Source organism: Gekko japonicus, unplaced genomic scaffold, assembly GCF_001447785.1.
Source record: "Gekko japonicus isolate JY-2015 unplaced genomic scaffold, Gekko_japonicus_V1.1 scaffold494, whole genome shotgun sequence".
Lineage (NCBI taxonomy): Eukaryota > Metazoa > Chordata > Lepidosauria > Squamata > Gekkonidae > Gekko > Gekko japonicus.
In genome coordinates, this window is record NW_015171518.1 from 430,044 (window position 1) to 453,132 (window position 23,089).

General features: G+C 42.4%; 1 protein-coding gene across 2 annotated transcripts in view; it reads left to right on the top strand.

The window, feature by feature from the left end:
• Window positions 1-309: 309 nt before the first annotated feature.
• Window positions 310-23,089, top strand: part of PRKACB (protein kinase, cAMP-dependent, beta catalytic subunit) — a 101,239-nt gene continuing 78,459 nt past the window's right edge. For both annotated transcript variants that reach the window (XM_015419398.1, XM_015419399.1), the window contains exon 1: window positions 310-741. In XM_015419398.1, coding sequence (XP_015274884.1) covers window positions 696-741 — 46 coding nt within the window. In that variant the 5' untranslated portion in view covers window positions 310-695. The remainder of the gene's footprint in view (window positions 742-23,089) is intronic.

Consider the following 23,089-nt stretch of genomic DNA (forward strand, 5'->3'; position numbering starts at 1 on the left):
GTAAATCTATCGGGATGCAGTGGGATTTACTCTTTGCCAAAAAATACGGAAGATTCCAAGGGATTTTATACGCGTCAGCGCAGGAGTTAGTAGGTTTAATGCAGGTTTACTCTCAAGTAAGCCTGCATAGCATCGGGACCTCAGTCAGCCTGAGCGCTGACCCAAACGATAGGTAGGCGACTATTTTGGATGGATTAACTCAGCGGGAAAGGGCGTCTGTCATCTCGTGCGTCTGCGGCGTCGGGGGGGGGGGGGGTTCTTCCCCTCCTCCTGCAGGGGCCGTCCTCCGTGTAAAACAAAAAAAAAAAAGTCAATCCGAAACGACGGAAACTACCATTTGCTCTCCCGAGGAGGTAGAAGGCCAGGCCGGGAGCTTGTGAGCGAAGTACCGGCAAAGAGGCGACTCAGAAGGAGGTGCCTCAGCAGCCGTCATTTCCGCCGTGTGTGAAGCGGGGAAGGAAGGAGGGGGAAACGGGCAGGCTTGCGAGCGCGTCTCCTCCACCACCGAGGCCGCCCGGAGACCCAGCGCGGGGAAAGGGAGCAGCGCAAGAGCCGAGGGAGGAAAGCGAGCGCGGAGGGGAGGGAAGCCGCCGGCCGCGCCGCCGAGTCCAGCTGGACGCGCACTCGGGATTCCCGCCCTTCCCTGCTGGACGGACGGAGCGACCCGACCTCCCCCCGCCTGCCCCGGCCTGGCCATGGGGAACGCAGCCACCGCCAAGAAGGGCAACGAGATCGAGAGCGGTGAGTGAGAGGAGGGGCAGGAGAGGGCGGACGGGCGGGTGGGCGGCGGCGGCAGCAGCCCTTGGCTTGGAGCGGCCTAGCCGAGCGTGCTGCGGCACTGATAGAAGAGGCTGGCTTCCCTCCTTCGGCCGGCCGGCCGGCCGGTTGGGCCGGTGCAGGCCTGGTAGCCGGGGGCTGTGGCCGGCCGAGCGCCGTTGTCCCCTGCCGGGTTTGCAGGCCTGCTGAGCGCGGGGGAGCTGCTGCATCCCCCTCCTGCGCTGGGCTTTAGGAGTAAGCGGGTTAACTAGTCTCCCGCCAGGCTCCGGGCAGCTGCAGAAGCGGCGGCAAAGTCGTGGTGTCCCTTGGTTCGCCTGTGGTTAATACTTGGAGCCTTTTCTCAGGTGTCTCTTCTCCCCCCGCCCCCCGTTAGGCTGTCCCACTGGAAGGAGGGACGGGATTGAACAGGACAGGCAGGATTTCCCCCCCTTCGTTTCCTTTTGTAGTTCTTGTAGGAGCTGTGTACTAACCTTGGTGTCAAGGCAAAGAGAGAGGCATAATGATGCAAACGGTGGTCAGGGATTTATAGGGTACATGTGTGTTTGTTTCCTTCTCCCACCGGTGCCACAAAATAATTCTCTAACCTTTCGTGTGCCATAAATTCACAGGTTTTGTGGGGACAGCTATTCCCAGGTTTTGCAAAAAACAACAACACAACACTCTCTTTCTAGCATGGTTGTTTTGTAAAGTGCATATAAAGTATTTTATCTTTCTGTGCAAAGAAAGTATGAAGAGTGTAGCTCATATCTCATGACAGTGTAACACTAGCAAATTAGTCATCCACAGTATTTTTGTGGGCACTCTAAAGATAATAAAGATAACTAAAAGTTGATATAATTTTGGCAAGTTTGTATTTCACCATGCCAGCGTACTTAAAAGGAGACATAATGAATATGTATAGTTATTGAAAATAACTTTTGAAAGTAAAAAAAAAGTTTTTCTCCAGCTTTAGTCTCTTTGTAGTTTGCCTGTGTACTTTTTTTGCATTGAATTGCTTTTTGTAGGTTAGGCTAGGAACACTGCAGTAATCCCAGAAACTTGTGTGTGTTTTTACCCACAGCCAACTCTAGTGTCTTTACTTTGACCAGGTTTAGACATGCAAGAGGCCGTAGAATGACCTGCAAATGGTGGATTCCAATTTTGAACGTTCGTTTGTGTTAAAAATGCCATGCAAATAGAAAACTAGAATAGCAGGTAAATTGCTGCTGTTTGCAGGGACTTCTTGGTATAGGGGAGTATACATTCTGAAATGTGAACTTTCACCTCTAGTCTGATGTTGCTCTCATATCTCCCTTCTTTCAGAATCAGATTTTAGACTTCACAGGAATCACAGTAGACTGTAGGATTTGGTCTGTGTAGAAAAGTAATTCATTTTCACTTATCGTTTTATTTTTTTGTAGCGTTAGCTATGAATTGTGATGTTTGGATTCAGTTCCAGTTTTGGTACTGGTAATTTTGCGCATCCATTAGTATTTATTTTCATTGTCTACACTAACATTGCATTTAACCATGAAAATTGTAAGGTATGCAGAAAAGTATAGTCTTTGTTGTTATATGGTAACTGTATTTATTATCTGGTTAAATAAATTCTTTGGCTCATCATAGTAACGAAGGATGGCAATAATCCCCAAGAAATTAAATCCATAGAGGCATGTATGTAAATTCTAATTTAGAGTAGTCTTTACAGGACATAGATTCTTCAATGCAGTTGATTTCAGTGTACTGAGGTTGTGTTGAGCAAGATAGCTTCCATAGTGTGTGATTCAGAGCTAAAGTGACATGAAAAGTACCTGTGGAGATGGACAGCAAAAAGTCAGAGACAGAGCACTGTAGTATCTGTCTAGAAACTGTCCTATTATGTCCAATCATGATGGTCCTGTTTGAACTAACTTTGATTATGGCCATTAGCACAGTATCCATGTTTCTTGCAGCGGTCTGGTTTACAGAATCCATTTGTGCCTTAGCGTGAAAAACCTTCTGGTTTCAATCCTCCACCCTGAGCAGCTTGGCTCTGTTATAATCTCTTTTTCCTGTCTTGTCACATCATCACAGAACCAACCTTTATAAGGCATTTGTTACAAACACTAAACAAAAGTTACCTTTTGTGCAGCAAGCCAGTCGCTTGAAGCAAGGACCTTCCTTGACTTACTTTAGACTATTGGGCAACATTCTCCCTTGTTCAGCTTCTGCTGAAAATAGCCTGTATGCTTAGGACCTGGAAGATAGGCGGGTTACTGGGTGCTGAAGGTATTCCTCAGCTTCAGATGAATGGCCTGTTACATCACAATATGCCCAGGAAAGCACAAGGAACAGATATGAAATCTGAAGCCATGAAGGCAGTTTTTAGACTTCCTTTTAAATATGTTGATTGCTGTGTCTGAGTTATCTGTGCACACAGACAGTAGGATTGTCATCTCTCCAAAAATGTTCTTTACATATCCCTAGTTATTTCTCTGGGTTACAGCCAATATGCTTCATATATTCCCCCCCTCCCCCCAACTTTAACCTACAAATTACACATGATTTACGATGTTCAGTGCACAGACAGATGTGTATGTTTTAAGAATATGTAATAACTGCAGTCTGTAACTGCTCTATGCTGGTAGTTGTTAGCTGGGTCCTGGATCTGGCTCTCCTAACAGTAGAGAGCCAGCATGGTGTAGTGGTTGAGAGCGGTGGCCTCTGATCTGGAAAATGGGTTTGATTCCTCCTCATGAAGCCTGCTGGGTGACCTTGGGCCAGTCACAGTTCTCTCAGGATTCTCTCAGCCTAACCTACCTCATAGGGTGCCTGTTGTGAGGAGAGAAAGGGGAGGCGATCGTAAGCCATTTTGAGATTCCTGGAGTAGCAGGGTATAAAAGCAGGGTATAAAAACTAACTCTTCTTCAGTAATGTGGCTCAGAAGCCGTATGCAGCTCATGTGTGATTCAACAGCAGTACAGTTCCTAGGTAGTACCTGTGTGATATCTCTTGTCTGATAGGGTTTGGGAGTTGGAGATGCAAAAAGGCAGTGGTACCTGTACTAGTGTGTGCGGCATGTCTAAGAAGAGGTTTCTTGAGAACCTTCCTTGGTAAATCAGGAATAGTAAGGTGAATAGGAGAGCTGGAGTTCTTTGGAGAATAGAGAACTGCATCATGAGGTTCTCACCAAGTCTCAAGACTTCTGTGTATGATTTTCAGGCTTTGGAACAGAAGCCACTCCTGCTATAAGACACAGTGATTCTTGATTACAGGTTACAGAGAGTGCTGTAGGGTCACTCAGAACCTCACTGAAGAAAGAACTTGCAAGGACTTGTATTGTAAGCTTACACCATGTATGTTAGGCTTAAGGGTTCTGAGTTGTCGTACTTAGCACAGTTTTGTAAAACTTCAGTTCATTTGTATGAACCTTGTGATGCTAAACTTTTAGTCACAGTTACTCTAGTTACCAGTGGCACGTTTAGTATAGCTACAGATCAGATAGTAATGAATAGCAGTAGATAACATGGAAATCTTTTAAAATATTATTGTGCCCAGAAATATATGCTTTGCTGTTTAAGATACTGTCCATCATATTTTCAACTTGAATTGATTTAGCAAGGAAGTACATTCTACATTATTAATGGCACCCTGCATCTTCACACACTTAACATCTAGTTGTTACGGTGGAACTTAGCATCCTAAACATGTTTGTGTAAAAGTCAGTATCAGCTTGTTTCTACAAGCGCAGCATGAACTACTTTGCAGAGCCACAGTAGCTTGAGTTAAAGCAAGTTGCATTACTTAAACTCACTGAACAAAGGCTTAGTATCCTTAGATGTTTTAGAAAAGAGGTGTCTTCAACAGGAATTGGAAATATCATCAGTTACACAACACATATAAGTTACATGACACATGAGAGAGATTTGTTAAATAAGGGAATTAGACTAGATTATCACTGTTTGGCGACCAGGAGCTATGAATGACATTCAAGAAGGCCAACCACACATTTAGGGAAGTCCACTCACTGTACCTGAAGCCAGTAGCCCTCCCCTGCTGTTGCCCTTCAGGCACCTGATGTTCAGGATGTTGACAGACCTATGAATTTGTCTCGTTCCATAAAGCCATCTATTCTAGTAGTCATCACTGCAACTTGTGGCAGTGAATTCCATGAGTTAATTATGTGTTGAGTGAAGAGGTTCTTTTGTTCTGAAACTGTTGCATTGGTTGATCTCAGTTCTAGTATTATAGAAGAGGGAGAAAAACGTTCTCTACTTCTTTTATGGATGCATGATCTGACATACTTTTATACATTTCCACACAACACCTTGTCTTTTTTCTATACTAAAATACCCTGAATGATTTTACCTTTCGTTGTAGGTATAGCGTGAGGCTAGCTTTCCTATAGTGCTGTTGAAAACTGCTACTCCAGGAAGCATAGCCAGCAGTATCTTAAACTCTTTTTTTTTTTGGCACTAGAGGAGGTAGCTAAACATGTTTTGCAAGAAGGGCAAGGGAAAAGAGACTTGACAGTAGTGCTACATGATGGTTGTTAGTAGGTACCTCTGGCTACCTACTGGCTTTTAGGGAGAGGGGAAATGTTAGACACATACAGCTGTGTGTACTGTATGTAGCTTTGTGTGCTGTAGGTACAGACAACTGGCTTTCCTTTTCAAACTTTAGTCCCGTGTACAAGGCTGTTGGAATGGGTGTGTGTGTGTGTAAATAAGACAGACTTAACAAAAATGGTGGTCAGATAATCCTATATTTAAGAACAGAAACATTACCTGGATTCTGCCAAGTTTATACTTGTTACAGTTTTATTCATGCTGCTCCTGATCCATTTGGGAGATAGTTAAAGAATACATGAGAAGGCAGTTTATTAGGGTGGGCTTATTTTTAAAGAGAAAAGTGAGAACAGGAAGTTTGATGTATTGACAGACTTCTAATCTCCTTCTGTATCCACTATAAACTCCATGTATTTGCCTTCAAAGTCCTCCATGGCCATCTTCTGTCAGCTTCTGTCCTTGTTTCTGTTCACTCCTGGACCATGATGAGATGGGCTCCTCCTTTATCCCTCAACAGCAGAACATCTTAAATTACTCTCCTCATTCTGCTATGTTGTGATGTCTTCTGGGAACAGTTGAGCAGTGCTGCTTAGTATGTTTGTTCTCCTGTAAAGCCAAAGCATGGCATGAGAGTCAGCATGGCGTAGTGGTTAGAGAGTCGGGAAACCCCGATTTGAATCTCTACTCTTCTTTGGAAACTTGTCCGATGCTTTTGTGTCAGTTATACACTCTTAGCCTATGCTATCTGACAGGATGGTTGTGAGGATAAAATGGAGAAGAGGAGAATACTGTAAGCCACTTTGGTCCTCATTGTGGAGAAAAGTGGGGTATAAGTGAAATAAATAAATTACCCTGTTTCCCCGAAAATAAGACCTACCCCAAAAATAAGCCCTAGCAGGATTTCTATGCATTTGTGGTATAAGCCTAATGTGTCGTCTTGAGAAAAAATAAATATAAGACAGTGTCTTATTTTTGGGGAAACACGGTATTGAAAACAAGCCCTATGCTTTTCCCCACCATGAGTTTTCAGTTTAGTTATTTCTACCTTAGAGCAAGCATAGTTTGCCATAGCTGTGCTTTGGACTTTCCCGTCAAATCAGGATTGCAAGCCGTGGTTTGAAGCTTATTTGTAAGCCTCGCTTGGTGGGGAAGTAGAAACTTTTTCTTGCTGGCTTACTTGAATGGCAAACTATGTCTTGCTGTAAAATGGAAGTAATTTGAATCACAGTGCAAGGAGTGAAGGAGTGCCAGTGTACAATTTGTTACTTATGTCAGGGCTTGCCTTGATTTGATTTATTAGGCTTATATCCTGCCCTCCCCCACAAGCAGGTTCAGGGTGGGTCACAACATTTCAGTCAGCAACAGAATAACAGCAAACATTAGGGTTTAAGAACAAACAAATTTAACATTAAAAGATAAAGAATAAACATTTAAAATCAAGTTACAGTCCAATCAAATTAGATGGCAACTAGTAAAGGCAAATTCATAGTGCCTCCTGTGGTGATGCTCTGTTGGTCTCTGTGAGTAGGGCTGTCATAACAAGTGCTGTGAGCACTGCAACAATGCGGGCAGTGGAAGCAGGGGAGGCCAAAACGGTTAGACAACCACTGCCTCAGTCAATGAATGGCTGGGCAGAACAGCTCCATTTTACAGGCCCTGCGGAATTGTAATAAATCCCACAGGGCCCTGATTGCTACTGGGGGTATGTTCCACCAGGCCGGGGCCAGGGCATAAAAAGCCCTGACCCTGGTTGAGGCTAAGCAGACGTCTTTTGGGCCGGGGAGTACCAAGAGATGTTGCTCAGCGGAGCATAAAGCTCTCCAGGGCACATACAGGGAGAGATGATCCCATAGGTATGCTGGTCCCTGACTGCATAGGGCTTCTATGACCTGGAACTGGATCTGGTAGTCAATTGGCAGCCAGTGCAGTTGGCACAACACTGGCTGAATGTGCGCCTGCACAGATGTCCCTGTCAGCAGGCGTGTCACTGGATTTTGCACTAGCTGCAGTTTCTGGGTCAGGTTCAAGGGCAACCCTGCATAGAACAAGTTACAGTAATCCAGCGTGGATGTGACCATTGCATGGATCAGTGTAGCTAAGTCCTGGAAAGTGAGATAAAGAACCAGCTGTCTGATTATCCAAAGATGATAAAAGGCTGACCTGGCAACTGCAACAACCTGGGCCTCCAAAGAAAGTGAGGCATCCAGGATCACCCCTAGGCTCCTCACCCTCAACGCTGGCATCAGTGGTGCCCTGCCAAGAGTTGAATTCCCGATCCCAGACCCCCACGGCTCAGGTACAGGACCTGCGTCTTCGCAGGATTTAATTTCAGCCAGCTCTGCTTTAGCTATCCAGCCCCGTCCAAAACATCAGGAGCGGAGTCCATCCATCTATCAGCAGGTAGAGCTGGGTGTCATCAATGTACTGGTGACAACCCAGTTCAACCCCCTGGACCAACTGGACAAGGAGGCGCATGTAGATGTTAAACAACATCAGTGAGAGGATCGCCCCCTGCAGCACACCACATTCCAGCGGGTATCGTGGAGAGATCCTCTCCCCAAGTGGCACCCTCTGTCCCTGCCCATGGAGAAAGCAGGAAAGCCAGTATAAAGCAGTCCCCCATATCCCTGTGTCACTGCGGCAGTGGGTCAGAAGATCATAATCAACCGTATCGAATGCTGCTATTAGATCAAGAAGCAACAGCAGCGCCGACCGCCTCAATCCAGGTGCCTCAGGAGGTCATCTGTGAGGGTGATCAGTGTGGTCTCCGCCCCATGGCCAGGGTACAAGCCAGACTGGAATGGGTCCAGGATAGAGGCGTCATCCAAGAAAGCCTGGAGTTGTTCAGCCACCGCTCTCCTGACAAATGGTGAATGCCAGATTGCCATGATGACTTGACAGGTCATCATGGTGGCTACTAGTGTCTATGAACACAAATCCTGCATTTTATTGTCTCTTAGTCTGGCTGATGGTTCTCTTGACAGCTCTTGTTCACTTGCCAACCCTGGCTGTAATCTGAGGGACTTATCTAGCTTCAGAAAACTCTGTTGCACCCCAACAGTGAGGATGGGGCAGAATTTCCCAAAGCTAGCACAGTCCCCCATCATTATTGAAGGCAAGAGAAAGTGGACAAGAGCTGTTGGGAGCAGTGGCCACCAACCTAAGGGGGAGAATTAAATGCAAATCTTTCATGGGACCCTGCTGCTTTGGCTTCTGAAAGCTCTTGTCCACTACTCTTCTCTAGTCATAATCAGAGGTGTACTCTGTGTCAGAAGGCTCTGTCCTGTCTGGGGTGGGTCAGATATTCATGGCATGAAAAGGCATAATGTAACATTAATATTTCATTAGTGCATTTTAAATACTGGAGGCTGGAACCTTGAAGAGCTGTACATCTTCAGAATGGCTTCAGTGAAATCCTAACCGCCTCTTGGACATATTTGTAAGTTTAACCCCTGAGTCCTACTTGACAGGTTATTTTTTTAACTGTTCTACAGCACTTCATAACTGGGTGTTTTACAACTGTATTAGAAGCTAGCTTTTTAGTGGTGATGACACTTTTTCGTAGTATTAATACATTTTTGAAAAACTTTAGAGAAGGGGATAGAATTAGATTTTGTATACTAGCAATAATTTAAAAATATGATCATAAAAATAGAAAGCCCTGAAGGCTTATAAAATGTCTACCAGTTCTTATCTCCAGTTACAATAAAGTTGGTGTATTTCTATTTCTTTATATTCTATTCCTCTTTACTCTTGTTTCTCCCCTCCACCTGTAACCGTTTAGGTTATTTATTTACCGTATATCCCACTGTTTTCCCCCAATGGGGATCTGAAGCTGCTTATATTATTTTTTCCCCTTCCATTTTGTCCTCACAACAACAATCATATGAGGTAAAGTCAGCTGGGAGAGAGTGACAGGCACAGGGTCACCCAGTGAGCTTCTGTGGCAGTGTGGGAATTTGAACCTGGGTCTCCGAGATCTTAGTCCAGCACTGTAACCACAACATCATGCTGGTTTTAATTTCCTAAGGGCAGGAGCTTATACATATATATTGTTTGGTTTATGCTTGTAAATAAGCCCCGAACTGGTCAACACAGTGAATAATAGTTGTTGCCAGAAGCCCATGTAGAAAAGCATTGCAAAAGCAGATTTTTGTTTGTGTTTTGTTCTTTTAAACCATTGAACAAAGCAAGCTAGTAACAATTTCTTTGGGCTACTAACTTTTGTGGCCTTTTATACAAAGCTGCTGAAAATATATGTACATTGTTGCTGTTCTAGATAACAGATTTTTTAATGTGAGGCTGTAAATAGCAATGTGCCTAGTAGATTGACAAGAAAATTCAGGTTACTGGGCAGGAAAACATCTTGTTGGAAAACTGATACGTTTGTTTTTCTCAAGGTTACCGAAATTTCACACATGATAAATGTGACTCTGAACAGGCTAGTAAAAGATTCTGTGGGCTAGTATGGTGAGTTTTGTGAACGTATTTGCAAGTATGTATTATGTATCCAGAAATAATAGTATGCTTACAGCTAGTAAGAAGAAACCTTATTACAACAAAACCTGCCAGAACAATAAATTGTAGTCACTATACAATTTTTGAGTTTATTAGTTTCTAATTAATTTGAAACACTTTTATGTACAGGCCATACTGATGTCAATGAAAGAAATGACAATTGATGAAAAAGTTACAAGTCATCATGGAAACAGATTTCCAAAGGAGAAATAAATTGGTATAAGCACAGAGGTCTTTATATTAATTACTGAAGCTATGTCTGTTCATATACTCTGCTAGGTCTAGGTATTTGTGAGTAGGTTGCTGAATGCAGTACTGCTTTTTGACCTTTTTGTATTTTTTTCCAACAACACTGTGAATTCTAAACTTCCAGACAAGGCAGCAACCACTAATATCAGTGGGCTTAGACTGAAGTAACTCTGCATATGATTGCACTGTAAGTGCTTTAACATAGCATCTTCACAGACTTAGTGGGGATTTGCCTTAGTATATAGTCTTCCATGCTCTAAATTAATTCATCTGAAATTATTCAGTGCTCCTTAGAGTGACTTTGAGACAGTGTTATGCTACATTGAGATGTCACAGTGACCCATAGTTTGTTAAACAGAGATGTGGGGCAGAAAACTTTCCAGTGCTTTACTTTTCCACAGATCATTTTTCTAAAGAGTCGTTGTTTTCATAAAACTTAGTAATAACTATCTGATTTATTATGGTTTTTCTAATCAAGTATTGCAGTTCAAATATTTATTGCTGTTGGGACATAAAATAAGCATGGGGTACATTTAAAAAAATACCAAATAAGTGAAAATAAGTGTGTTCAATCAGATCATGCTCTGTTTTTGGACTGAATAGTTCTCTGGAAAAAATTCCAATTCAAAATTAGATGGAAAACCCACACCCCTGTTGTTAAACTACGGTTTATGCAACAAATCCTGATTTATGCATTAATCCTAATTTGTTTCCTTCTTGCCTCCTCTCCACCTCCAAGCAGAAAAGACACCCTCCCCCCAATACTGCCATCTCTGTAGCCAGGAAGCTGCAAGGTTGGCAGCTATGTGTTGCTCAACAAACTCTGGTTTGTGAATCCAGATGTGTCAACAAACCATGGGCTTGAATGATAGAAGATCTCTAACAGAAGGGATTTCAAACAGAAGAGGTGAACTTCTCACTTTCTGCTCCAGTTGCCAGGGAACCAATAAGAATAGGACTATGGGGCAGTTGAAAGTCTTCATTAGGAGAGGGAAATTGGTGAAAATTAACCACTCTCTCCATCAGCAGACGTTTCCCACCCACAGTTAGTACAAACTAGTAAACTTGATTTATCAGTTTATACCCTGCGTTTCTCCCCCAGTGGGTAAACAAAGCTGCTTATAACATCATTCTCCCATCATCAAACTTTTTTTTACAGCAATAACCCTGTGAGGTAGGTTGGGCTGAGAAAGTGTGACTGACCCAAGATCACCCAGGAATCTTTCATGGCAGAATGGGGCTTTGAACCTGGCTCACCCAGATCCTTGTTCTCAACTTTGACCACTACATTGCACTGCCTTTCTAACAGAGTACTATGAACCCTTATTTGAAATCTTGGTTTGGTGCCAACCAAATGACATCCAGTCAATGAAGCAGAAGTAGATGTTTTTCTGGTACTCTCTTGCTTTCTCCATAATCCAGCGAATGTTGGCAATTTGATCTCTAGTTCCTCTACCTCTTCGAAACCCAGCTTGTACTTCTGGCAGTTCTCTATCCACATACTGTTGAAGCCTAGCTTGTAGGATCTTGAGCATGACCTTGCTAGCGTGTGATATGAGTGCAATTGTGCGATAGTTTGAACATTCCTTGGCATTGCCCTTCTTTGGGATTGGAATGTATACTGACCTTTTCCAATCCTGTGGCCACTGTTGCATTTTCCAAATTTGCTGGCAAATTGAGCGCAGCACTTTAACAGCATCATCTTTTAAGACTTTGAATAGCTCAGCTGGAATACCATCACCTCCACTAGCTTTGTTGTTAGTAATGCTTTCTAAGGCCCATTTAACTTCACATTGCAGGATGTCTGGCTTGAGGTCAGTGATTATACCATCATGGTTGTCAAGGACATCGAGGTCTTTCTTGTATAGTTCTTCTGTGTATTCTTGCCATCTTTTCCTAATCTCTTCTGCTTCTGTTAGGTCCCTACCATTTTTATCCTTTATCATGGCCAGCTTTGCATGGAACGCTCCCTTGATTTCTCCAATTTTCTTGAAGAGATCTTTAGTCCTTCCCATTCTATTGTTTTCCTGTATTACTTTGCACTGTTCATTCAGGAAGGCCTCCTTATCTCTCCTTGCTGTTCTCTGGAAATCTGCATTCAGTTGGGTAAATCTTTCCTTTTCGCCTTTGCCTTTCGCTTTCCTTCTTTCCTCTGCTATTTGTAAAGCCTCATCAGAAAGCCACTTTGCTTTCTTACATTTCTTTTTCTTTGGGATGGTGGTGATTGCTGCTTCCTGTACAATGTCACGAACCTCTGTCCATAGTTCTTCAGGCACTCTATCTATCAAATCCAGACCCTTGAATCTATTCTTCACCTCTACTGTATATTCATCAGGGATGCGATCTAGGTCAAACCTGAATGGCCTCGTGGTTTTCCCAATTTTCTTCAGTTTAAGTCTGAATTTTGCAATGAGTAGCTCATGATCTGAACCACAGTCAGCTCCAGGTCTTGTTTTTACTGACTGGATAGAGCTTCTCCATCTTTGACTGCAAATTATATAGTCAAATCTGATTTTGGTGTTGCCCATCCGGTGATGTCCATGTGTAGAGTCGCCTCTTAGGTTGTTGGAAAAGGGTGTTCGCTATGACCAGTGTGTTCTGTTGACAAAACTCTGCTAACCTTTGCCCTGCTTCATTTTGCTTTCCAAGGCCAAACTTGTCTGTTATTCCGGTTACCTTTTGACTTCCTACTTTAGCATTCCAGTCCCCTATGATGATGAGGACATCCAGGGGTCATTTCGTAGAAAAAGAGGTGCAGGAGCTCATTAGCATAACTCATTAGCACAACTTATTTGCATATGCCACACCCCCTGACATCACCGGACGTGTGTCAGAAGGCAACACCCATCGGTCAGGCTCCACTGGACTGTTTTGGGTTGCTAGCTATGGGTGGGGGGAACGTGCAGATCTGTCCTCGCAGAGGAGGGAGAGCTTGTACCTGAATAAAACCTGGTCTTATAGGTGCCGTGCCACTGGATTGTTTTGTACCGGGGGGGGGGGCTCTGCAACTTACCTGGCTGCTTCTTGCGCTGACTGAGGGCTGCTGGGAGCAGGGGGGGGCTTCTTACATGTGCTCATCCCCTGGGCTCTTTACTACCGGAGCTCCGCTCCTGTGCGCTCCTGCAGGAAATGACCCCTGAGGACATCATTTTTTGGTGTTAGGTGTTGTAGGTCTTCATAGAACCGGTCCACTTCAGCCTCTTCTGCATCAGTGGTTGGGGCATAGACTTGGATTACTGTGATGTTGAATGGTTTGCCTTGGAATCGGACCGAAATCAAGATGTCTAGGATTAGCTTTTAAGAGTCCTCAGCAGTGTTTCCTCTAAGCTGAGTTAGTGTGAGCTAGCTCATAGGTTTTTAGCCTCCAGCTCACACATTTTTGTCTTAGCTCAGAAAGGATCGCTCCAGAGCAAACTAATTTATGCAGTAGCCAAATCACTCGCTCACAACTTTAATGCCAGTAGCTCACAAAGTAGAATTTTTGCTCACAAAACTCCACAGCTTTAGAGGGTGCATTGCTCCTCAGAACATAAATAAAACCTGTTTCCTGCTGCTTGCCATTTTTTGGATAGCAGCCAGAGTCTATGTTGAAGTGGTTAATATATACAAACTACATATGCATCTGGTGAGAGCCATGCACCAGCCTTTGCCTATGGTTATATGCATAAAAGAGTATGTAATCCAAGCAGTATTGGGCAAGGTTACACCCTATAAATAAATGTATGTACTTAAGCACAAAGTCACCTAGCATACCCACATAGACAAGTCATTGTATGTAGAGAATTATATTACAACTGCAATTAGTAGTATGCATATAAGTTATTACAATATACGCTTCCTTGTTGCATACCAAAAAGTGAAAGTAAAAACTGTGATTTAATAACAAGCTAATTGGTTAGTTATGGTTGGCATGCTGGTGAAATATTATAAATTGACAAGAAGTGGGACCCGTGATACTCATGGGGGGGAGTATTCTCCACAGCTCCCGGCCTGCAGAAGCAGGAGGAGCTCCACATTGAGGAGGAGGAAGCGGCTGCAGGTGAGCCCAGCAGGCGGGCCTATTTGCCCACCAAACCTCCACACACCCCCGCACCAGCGGCGAGGCCTACGCAGCTCCCAGCTGCCGGGCCCGCCAAGCCTTCTCCTGTTCCCCCCATGGTAGCGAGGCAGAATTCCCAGTGTGTTCTCTGGGAACACTTTTTTTTTACTTTTGGGAGGATTTAAGTATCCCCCATATAGTTTTTTCAACTTTTCAGATTTTTCAGTGCCCCAAGTGTGCAGGAAAATCTCTTTGCCCCCTATGTAACCTCGTTGTGTGGATTTAGATATCTGCACAGAGGGGGCACTTTGGCTTTTAGATATATAGATTGGTGGTTATTTGACTGTGGTGCAGTATTCCAAGAATACCGTTGTGTAGGTAACAGTGTACATTTTAAATTTTGTTATGGTGTCAGCTGTACCACTGTTAAGTGCCAAATCTAGCCTCCTGCTATAAATTGGTTCAGCTGCCTGGGTTTCATTTAATAGTTGCTGTTACTTTGCTTTCTGTGTAGCTGTAAATTAAACTTCATCTTTTTGAAAAGAAATAAAAAGGAATAACTTCCAACAAATTATTAATTTTTAATGGAAATGTTGGTTAACCTTGGCTGCATTCTTTACTAGAAACAAAGCACACAGCAAATTGTAGTCTGTCTTTTTCCCCCAGATCACACACTATGGCTTCATAGTGTATGCGTGTTTTGCTTCCAGATGACTGCTTAATCCAGTAACTGAACAAACCATAGTTTAATTCAGTCCTGGGTTTTCTCATGTGTGACTCAAGTGTAATAGTTTATTTCACTTTTTTAAAATGTGCATTGGTTTACAAAGCTTTTAAAAAATTAACAAAATCAGTCTTTCTTTTAAAAAACTTCAGATAGTTAATGATGGGCAAGTATTGGGCTGGTTAATTGACTGTCTTCCTTGACTGGTCAAATGGGCAATGGTAAACAGTGACAGCTCCTGTGGCTTGTGGATTTAAAATAGAACTGTATATAGAACAAAAACTCCTGAAGCTTGTCTGTGCTGTTCCGTTTCTGTTGACTTTGCTGTCCCACGGTTTTAATATATGGTGTCCCTGTGTTGTCTGAGTTAGGAGGGACTCATGGAGCTACTCAAGGGTGATCTGGAATAAAAAGTGACTAATAATGCTTTCATGGACAGTGCCGCACACTGTGTGCTTGTGCCCTTCCTTTCATGTTCTATTATTTGTGCCCCTGTTCTTTGCTTATTCCTTCCTGTATTAAAATTGCCTATTCCTTGATGTATCTAATTTGCTTACTCTAATTATTTTTCTTTTAGTTGAGCTGCTCTCTTTATCTGTTCTATCTGTTGTCTTATCTAAATGCTACAATTTTGAAACTTAACATTTCCAGTTGTGAACTTTCATTGGTGATTTAAATAAACTAATCTAAACAGCTATAACTAAGCAAGCTCCACCTACCACCAGCCCAGTTAACCCCAACAGAACTGAGCCTATTGAGGTGAACAAGCTACATGCTTTGTATTAGAAGACTATCAGAAGCAGGTGACAAAACACAACAGTATACATTTCTCTCACACTCATGTAATACATGTACAAAACCCTGGGAGATGGTACGTTGCATTTTGTTTAACATTTTAGCATAAACACTGTTGGTTTGGATCCTATGTTTACTTTCACTTATGCAGTGCAGTCCTCCGTTATATGAGCAGAAAGCACCTTGCATCAGTGCACCAATTTATGCAAGTGAAAAGGATATTTAGTATCCAAGCCATTAAATAATTTGTGATAAAAATAAAGCACATCACTTGCCGGGAAAGACAAAAGATTCTTTCATGATGGGGGAAAAGTGTCATGAAAGCTTATTCTGTCCTTTAATATTTTCCATTATTTGTAAGATAGCACAGATAATATATAGAAAGTTAGTAGTAGTAGTAGTAATAATAAAGTGTCAACAACTCATAACCACAGGGTTTTCAAAGATGAGAAGAGGTGGTTTGCTACCACTTTCTCTACATAGAAGCCCTGGCCATCCTTGGTGGTCTGTCATAAACGTAAGATAAGCCAATGCTGGATCAGGCCAAAAGCCCATCCAGTCCAACACTCTGTCACACAGTGGCCAAAAATATTGGTGCCATCAGGAGGTTGACCGGTGGGGCCAGGGCACTAGAACACCTCCCACTGTCCCACCCCCTCAAGCACCAAGAGTACAGAGCATCACTTGCCCCAGACCAACAGTTCCTATCTATACCTTGTGGCTAATAGCCACTGGTGGACCTCTGCTCCATATGTTTATCCAATACCCTCTTGAAGCTGGCCATGCTCACAGCTGCCACCACCTCCTGTGGCAGTGAATTCCATGTGTTAATCACTCTTTGGGTGAAGAATTACTACCTTTTATCTGTTCTAACCCAACTGCTTAGCAGTTTCATTGAGTGCCCTCAAGTTCTTGTATTGGGAGAAAAGTACTTTTTCTACCTGCTCTATTCCATGCATGATCTTGTAAACCTCTATCTGGTCACTCCTCAGAAATCGTTTCTCCAAGCTAAAGAGCCCCAAGTGCTTTTTCCAATGCTATAATATCCTTTCTGAGGTCTGGTGACCAGAATTGCACATAGTATTCCAAATGAGGTTGCACCTTTGATTTATACAGGGGTATTATGATACTGGATGATTTGTTTTCAGTTCCCTTCCTAATAATCCCCAGCATAGCATTGGCCTTTTTTAATGCAGTCACACACTGTCTCAGCATTTTCAGTGAGTTATCTACTACGACTCCCTTGGTCAGTCTCTGCCAGTTCGAACCCCATCAACATGTATTTATAGTTAGGATTTTTGGCCCCAATGTGCATCACTTTGCACTTGGCCACATTGAACCACATTTGCCACATTGACACCCACTCGCCCATCCTTGTCCTTTTATCCCATGATTATTGAGCTTATTTAGGAGCCTTTGATGAGGGAGTTTATCAAAAGCTTTCTGGAAGCCAAGGTAAAGAACATCTATTGGGTCCCCCTTGTCCACATGTTTGTTCACCTCCTCAAAGAACACTAATAGGTTAGTGAGACAAGATCTTCCTTTATAGAACCCATGCTGAGTCCTCCTCAGTAGTTTTTGTTCAGCAATGTGCCTACTAATTCTCTCCTTAATAATTCAAATACTAACCATGGCTGCTGCTTAGTTTCCAAGTTCTGACAAGCTCAGGCTACTCTGGGTTTGTCAGGCTGCTAGAGGGTTAGGATGTATAGTGTAAATTAGGAGAATAGTAAATGAATTAGATCCTAAAAATCCAGAGCAGTGTTTTACTCCAGAACAAGTTTTCTGTCCTTGCTCCTACTTCTTCCATTGAAAAAGCACAGGTAAAAGTTGGAGCACCTTTAGGAATGGCTTTGGTTGTGGCCACAGTTCCCTCTAAGCTGCACTAGGGGGCACTGGCACTGGCGTACAACATTTCAGAGGCCAGCTTGGAGGGTTTCTGTTCAGTTCACAATCAAGCTTCCATAGGAAACAATGGAGGATGGGGGCATCTTCTTCTGGGGCCCATTGAATTGGACCACCTGGTCCAATATTTTTTAACCTTATGGAGTTTTTTGAGGAGAGGCACCAGCAGTTATGCTGCAGATTTGGTGCCTCCACCTCAAAGAACAGCCCCCCCCAAGCCCCAGATACCTCCAAATTGACTCTCCATTATAGGCCATGGGACCCATTGACTATAATGGTCCCCACAGGCTATAATTGAGCCAGAGAAAAAATGATTATTATTTTTTACACACCCCTGTTATATTTTTAAGTATGATTTGTAAGCTGCTTTGAGTCACAGGGAAAAAAGGGATATAAGTATTTGAATAAATAAGTAGTTTGGGCAAGTTGATAACATTTAAGCAACTTCCTGTTTGTTAGGTTAGGCAGCATTCTGACAGTGATTGTTCCAACTCTGTTGTACTTGCCCTGTAATGCTGGTTGTCATATTTCACTAAAAAAAACAACGAAGTACACTGCAAAGGTCGTTTCCCACCCCCCAGGCTTGTGTTTTCTAAGGGACAGCACAGGGTGACAGTCCAAGGCCAGGTCTATCAATTTAGTGGACTGGGGCAGGCAAACCTGTTCTCTGGATGCCAGGTATACCAATATAGTAGATTGGGGTGGGTAGACCTGTTCTCTGGAGGCCAGGTCTACCAATAGAGTGGAAAGGGATGGGCAGACCTATTCTCCTGAGGCCAGATCTACAAATATAGTGGAAGGGGGAGGGTAGACCTGTACTCCAGAGGCCTGGTCTACCTCTGTAGAGGGCAACATTTTGTGTAATAAAATTTGACTTCATTCTGTTTTTTCTTATAATGTTTAAATTATTCTTAAAATATAGTTTAAAAGAGTTCATTCTGAAATAATTTACGTAGTAGTCAAATGTAGACTTGCTACTAGCTTTTTTTGCTCAGGAGGTAGAATTTTTGCTTGCAACACTGTGGAGCTTAAAGGGAATGTTGGTTGTGGCACAGGTGGCTGCAGCTAGAGGAAGGCAATAATGGGCACAAGCCTCTTGCTCCTCCCAGCAGAAGTGCTTTCTGCTTGTGGACGCAGTACTTTGTCTCCAACCTAGCCACTTCATAAATGTTTAATGTTAAAAAGTATGTTCCCTACAATAGAACTGCAGTACTGTACTTCTGAAGTTGAAGTCATGAACACTTAAGAATGCTGACAGCTACTTTGAGTTGATGTTTAGAGATCTTCAGTATATCCACGTGTCTTTAACTATTTTTCCCTAGAGGACTTTTCTGTGTTACAGGATAACAGCCTTTTTTGAATTGCCTCAATGTTTGCATTGCCTCTCAATTGATTTGTTTCTATTTATTGTGCACAGTTATATAGTAAGTGGCTATTTAAAGTCTTAGCCTTAAATACTCACTTGGATTTGTGTGGGTGGGCACTTGAACACTACTTTAGGAAGCTTCATGTTAGTGTGGCAACCCAGTCACAGATGTCAAATTTGAATTTAACACTTACATATCGGGTATGTACTATGTGTACCATATTCTAACACTCATTAAATGTTCAGGTCTGTTATCATTTCTTTTAAGTATGAGCTTGTTCCAAACATCATAGAAACATGAGTAATAACAGTCTCCTGACCTAGAACAATGAACAGAATTTGAATTAACTTCTGGCTTAAGGAAGCTTGAGTGCATAAAAGGCTATGATGATGGTTTATACCACTGCTGCAATTGAAACTATATCCTGTACCTCAGTCCTAGCCATGATTTTTCAGAAGCAAGCCCCACTGACAAAAAAGCTGAATCACACCCCTGCACTTAGCAGTAGAAAGCTACTTCCATTGTAGTTGTTATAAGAGTTAATGTTGCTTTCTGTTTGTAGAAAGCACAGCTTCATGCTGTGGTGAATCAGTGTGCAAATTTTTGCTGGGTTTGCCTTTAATCTTGTAACTTTTTCAGGGTCGGGCTTTCCCAACACAGAATTGTCCTAGGTTTCATTGGTTCTTAGGTCTGTTTCAGTTAGCCACATTTTATTGTTATTTTCTAAGCACAAGAAACAATTATAGGTTTCATAAATTGGAAAGAAATCATTACATTAAACACTTTTTCTTTGATTATTACCAATGTTCCCTCTAAGCTGTGGAGTCTTGTTAGCAAAAAGTCTGCTTTGTGAGCTACTGGCATAAAAGTTGTGAGCAAGCGATTTGGCTACTGCATAAATCAGTTTGTTCTGGAGCCATCCTCCCTGAGCTGAGAAAAAATCACTGAGCCGGAGGCAAAAAAACTGTGAGCTAACTCACACTAACTCAGCTTAGCGGGAACACTGGTCCAAATCCATTGTTTTGGCGAGACACAATCATCTAAACATTCATATTTCTTTTAGTATGGGCTTTAGTATGCAGCTGCTGGTGTGACCTTGGGCAAGCCATAGTTCTGGCACAGCTGTTCTTGAAAAAGAGCAGTTTCTGTCAGAGAGCTCTCAGCCCCATCTACCTCACAGAGTGTCTGTTGTGGGGAGGGGAAGGGAAAGGAGTTTGTAAGCTGCTCTGAGACTCCCTTGAGTAGTGAAAGGTGGGGTATAAATCCAATCTCTTCTTCAAGTCTGTTGAAATAATTGAAAGTTATGATAATTTATCCAGTCTTATTTCAAAGTCCTTTGTTGTGTCTCTTTTTGTTTCTTCCTGCTTTAGTTTTTCATTCCTGTTATGTCTTTTCTATTTCCTTTATGAGCTCTTCTCCAGTCTTTATGTCATATGCTGTTAGTATTTTTCTGCAAAAAGTTACTGATAAGTGCCCAAGTGGGAGACACCCATATCTCTGTTTCATTTCATTTAGCCGTTGCGCTATTGGACGTAGATTGCATCTGGCATTCAGTCTTTCAACTGGCAAGTCAGGAAACACTTGGACTGTAGTATCTATTAGTTTCAAACCTCCATTTGTCCTTGCCATATCCAAAATGATTTCTTTAGTTTTAATATCCATGATTTCAGCGATTACATCCAGGATTAACATTGGTGAAGTAGCACATGTCATGTTAAGCCTATAGGCATTTACTACAGTTATTCTTGGTAAGTGGAGGAGTTCCAATTGATTTAAAGCTGCAGTTATTTCTTTGTTCATTTCAAAATTGAGCGAAACCCCTCTGATTTTTAATTTACGCTCTTTAATTTCTAATAACATTATCTTTGATTTTGCCCATGTTTCAAATGTTTTTAGTTCATTTAATTCTTGAGCAGTTTTTTTGGTTCCATCAAGAGCCGTATTTGCTGTACCTTCGACTTCTTTAACTTTGTCAAATTATCTGTTTTGCTAAATACAGGTGTTATTATTTCTTTGATTTCTGTTTTTAAATCAGTTAGCATTTCTTGTATTTGCTTTTTTATAATAGAGTTCTCTCTTTTCCTTTTCCCCACGTGTACCTCTTTGGCATCTTCCAGCTCCATTTCTAGGGGTGTGTGTGTGAGGAGTCTCCCTCAGAGGATTCCAATTCCACTCTTGTACCTTTAGAAATTGTTTTTTGTTGTGCTTTTTTGTTTGCCCATGCTCTTTTCAGTTTCCCCATATCTTGGGCTCAGTTTTTATGTTTTCCAGCTGCAGGAAGTTGATTTTTAATTAGTTTTTCAAGACCGTGGTGCAGAGGTTGCTCCAGGAGTGACCGTATGCTTTGCTGGTCACCACGCCCCCCCCATCACATATTTTTGTAAAGAAATGTATGTGGTTTGTAATAAATTCTCTGGAAATAGCTCATAAATAGCCTCTGGAAATAGCTCATTTGATATTGCTTTCTGTTTCACTGCAGTAGTGGAATACATGAGGAAAGGATTGCAGATAGAAGGTAGACTTTGCAGTGGAGCTGTTAGTAAGATATGTATAGAAATACTGAAAAAATTGATAGCTTGCATAGCACCAAGTTGGTAACTGTGCAGGTAGTCTTGGTTAGGTAGGTTAAAGAGTTCAACTATTTATTATCCAGACAGTTAGTAACCTAAACAGAAAGAAGAGTGTATACTGCACTTCAGAATCACCTGCAAATATGCTGCAAAAGTTATTAACTTGTTCAAAAGTATCTGATGGCCATTGTAGTACATTGATAACATGAAAGGGGAGAAAAGCAGCTTTCAGCTCTTGAAAATGTCTTTCCTTGTCCTCTGGAAACCAGAGGACCAGCCATATGCAGCCAGACGAGTCACCTGAAAGTAGCCAGACAAGCTACTTACAAACTTGCATGTTTTATTATTTCACTTATTTGTCTTCACTGCTTACTGTTATTTTACCTGTAGTTGAATTCCCCTGCATTATTACCATACTAGATTGAGCTTTGTCTTAACACCACCCCAAATAACAGTTGTTGTGGTTTTCACATTGGGGGGAGGGAAAGGACAATGGAAACAGCAGGGGACTGAGAAGGGGGCAAACCTATTGTGGAGAAGGTAGATGGATGACAAAAAAGAAAGAGCAGGGAAATACCCTTCTGGATACCATGGAAAATACTCCCTATGAATGGTCCCCCCCCCATATTTTGGGGCAGAGTGCCTCTAGAAAAGTCATGAATTAGCTAGTGGTCTAGAGTACAAATCTTGGTCCAATTTATGCACTGTGGTAAGACCCCCAACTTAGAGTTTAATTTAATGAAAGTGATTTGCATTATCTCTTATGTATCTTGAATGAAAATTTTAATAGACTTGTATTCAGGGGTCATTTCGTAAAAAAAGAGGTGCAGGAGCTCATTAGCATAACTCATTAGCATAACTTATTTGCATATGCCACGCCCCCTGACATCACTGGAAGTGTGTCAGAAGGCAACACCCATCGGTCAGGCTCCACTGGACTGTTTTGGATTGCTAGCTATGGGTGGGGGGAACGTGCAGATCTGTCCTCGCAGAGGAGGGAGAGCTTGTACCTGAATAAAACTTGGTCTTAAAGGTGCCACTGGACTGTTTTGAACTGGGGTGGGGTGAGCTCTGCAACTTACCTGGCTGCTTCTTGCTCTGACTGAGGGCTCCTGGGAGCAGGGGGTGGGGCTTCTTGCATGTGCCCACCCCCTGGGCTCTTTACTGCCGGAGCTCCACTCCTGTGCACTCCTGCAGGAAATGACCCCTGCTGTATTTATAGTAAGTATACACTGGATACAAATATTGAATAAAACAGCTTTTTTCATTTTAAATTTTACAAGGGCAGTCAACTATTTTTAGTCAATTAAGCAGCTGTCTCTTCACTAATTGCTTAAAAACCACATATTAAAAATGCAGCTTTTATTTGTAAAGAGTTACTTTAAATATAAACCCTGCTAGAAATGACTGTACAGAGTCTTTAGAAGAGCTTACAGTATATTATAAAAAGTCACTGTACACATAATACAAAAATAAAATGTATAAGTTATAGTGTCTTCCTACTGCAAACAGTCTTACCTGAGTTTTGGTTGGCTAGGATCCATGTGAGGGCATTTCTAGTTGCCTAGTTCACATTATGGAGTTCCCTCCCCAGGAGGTGAGATTGGTCTGGATGATGC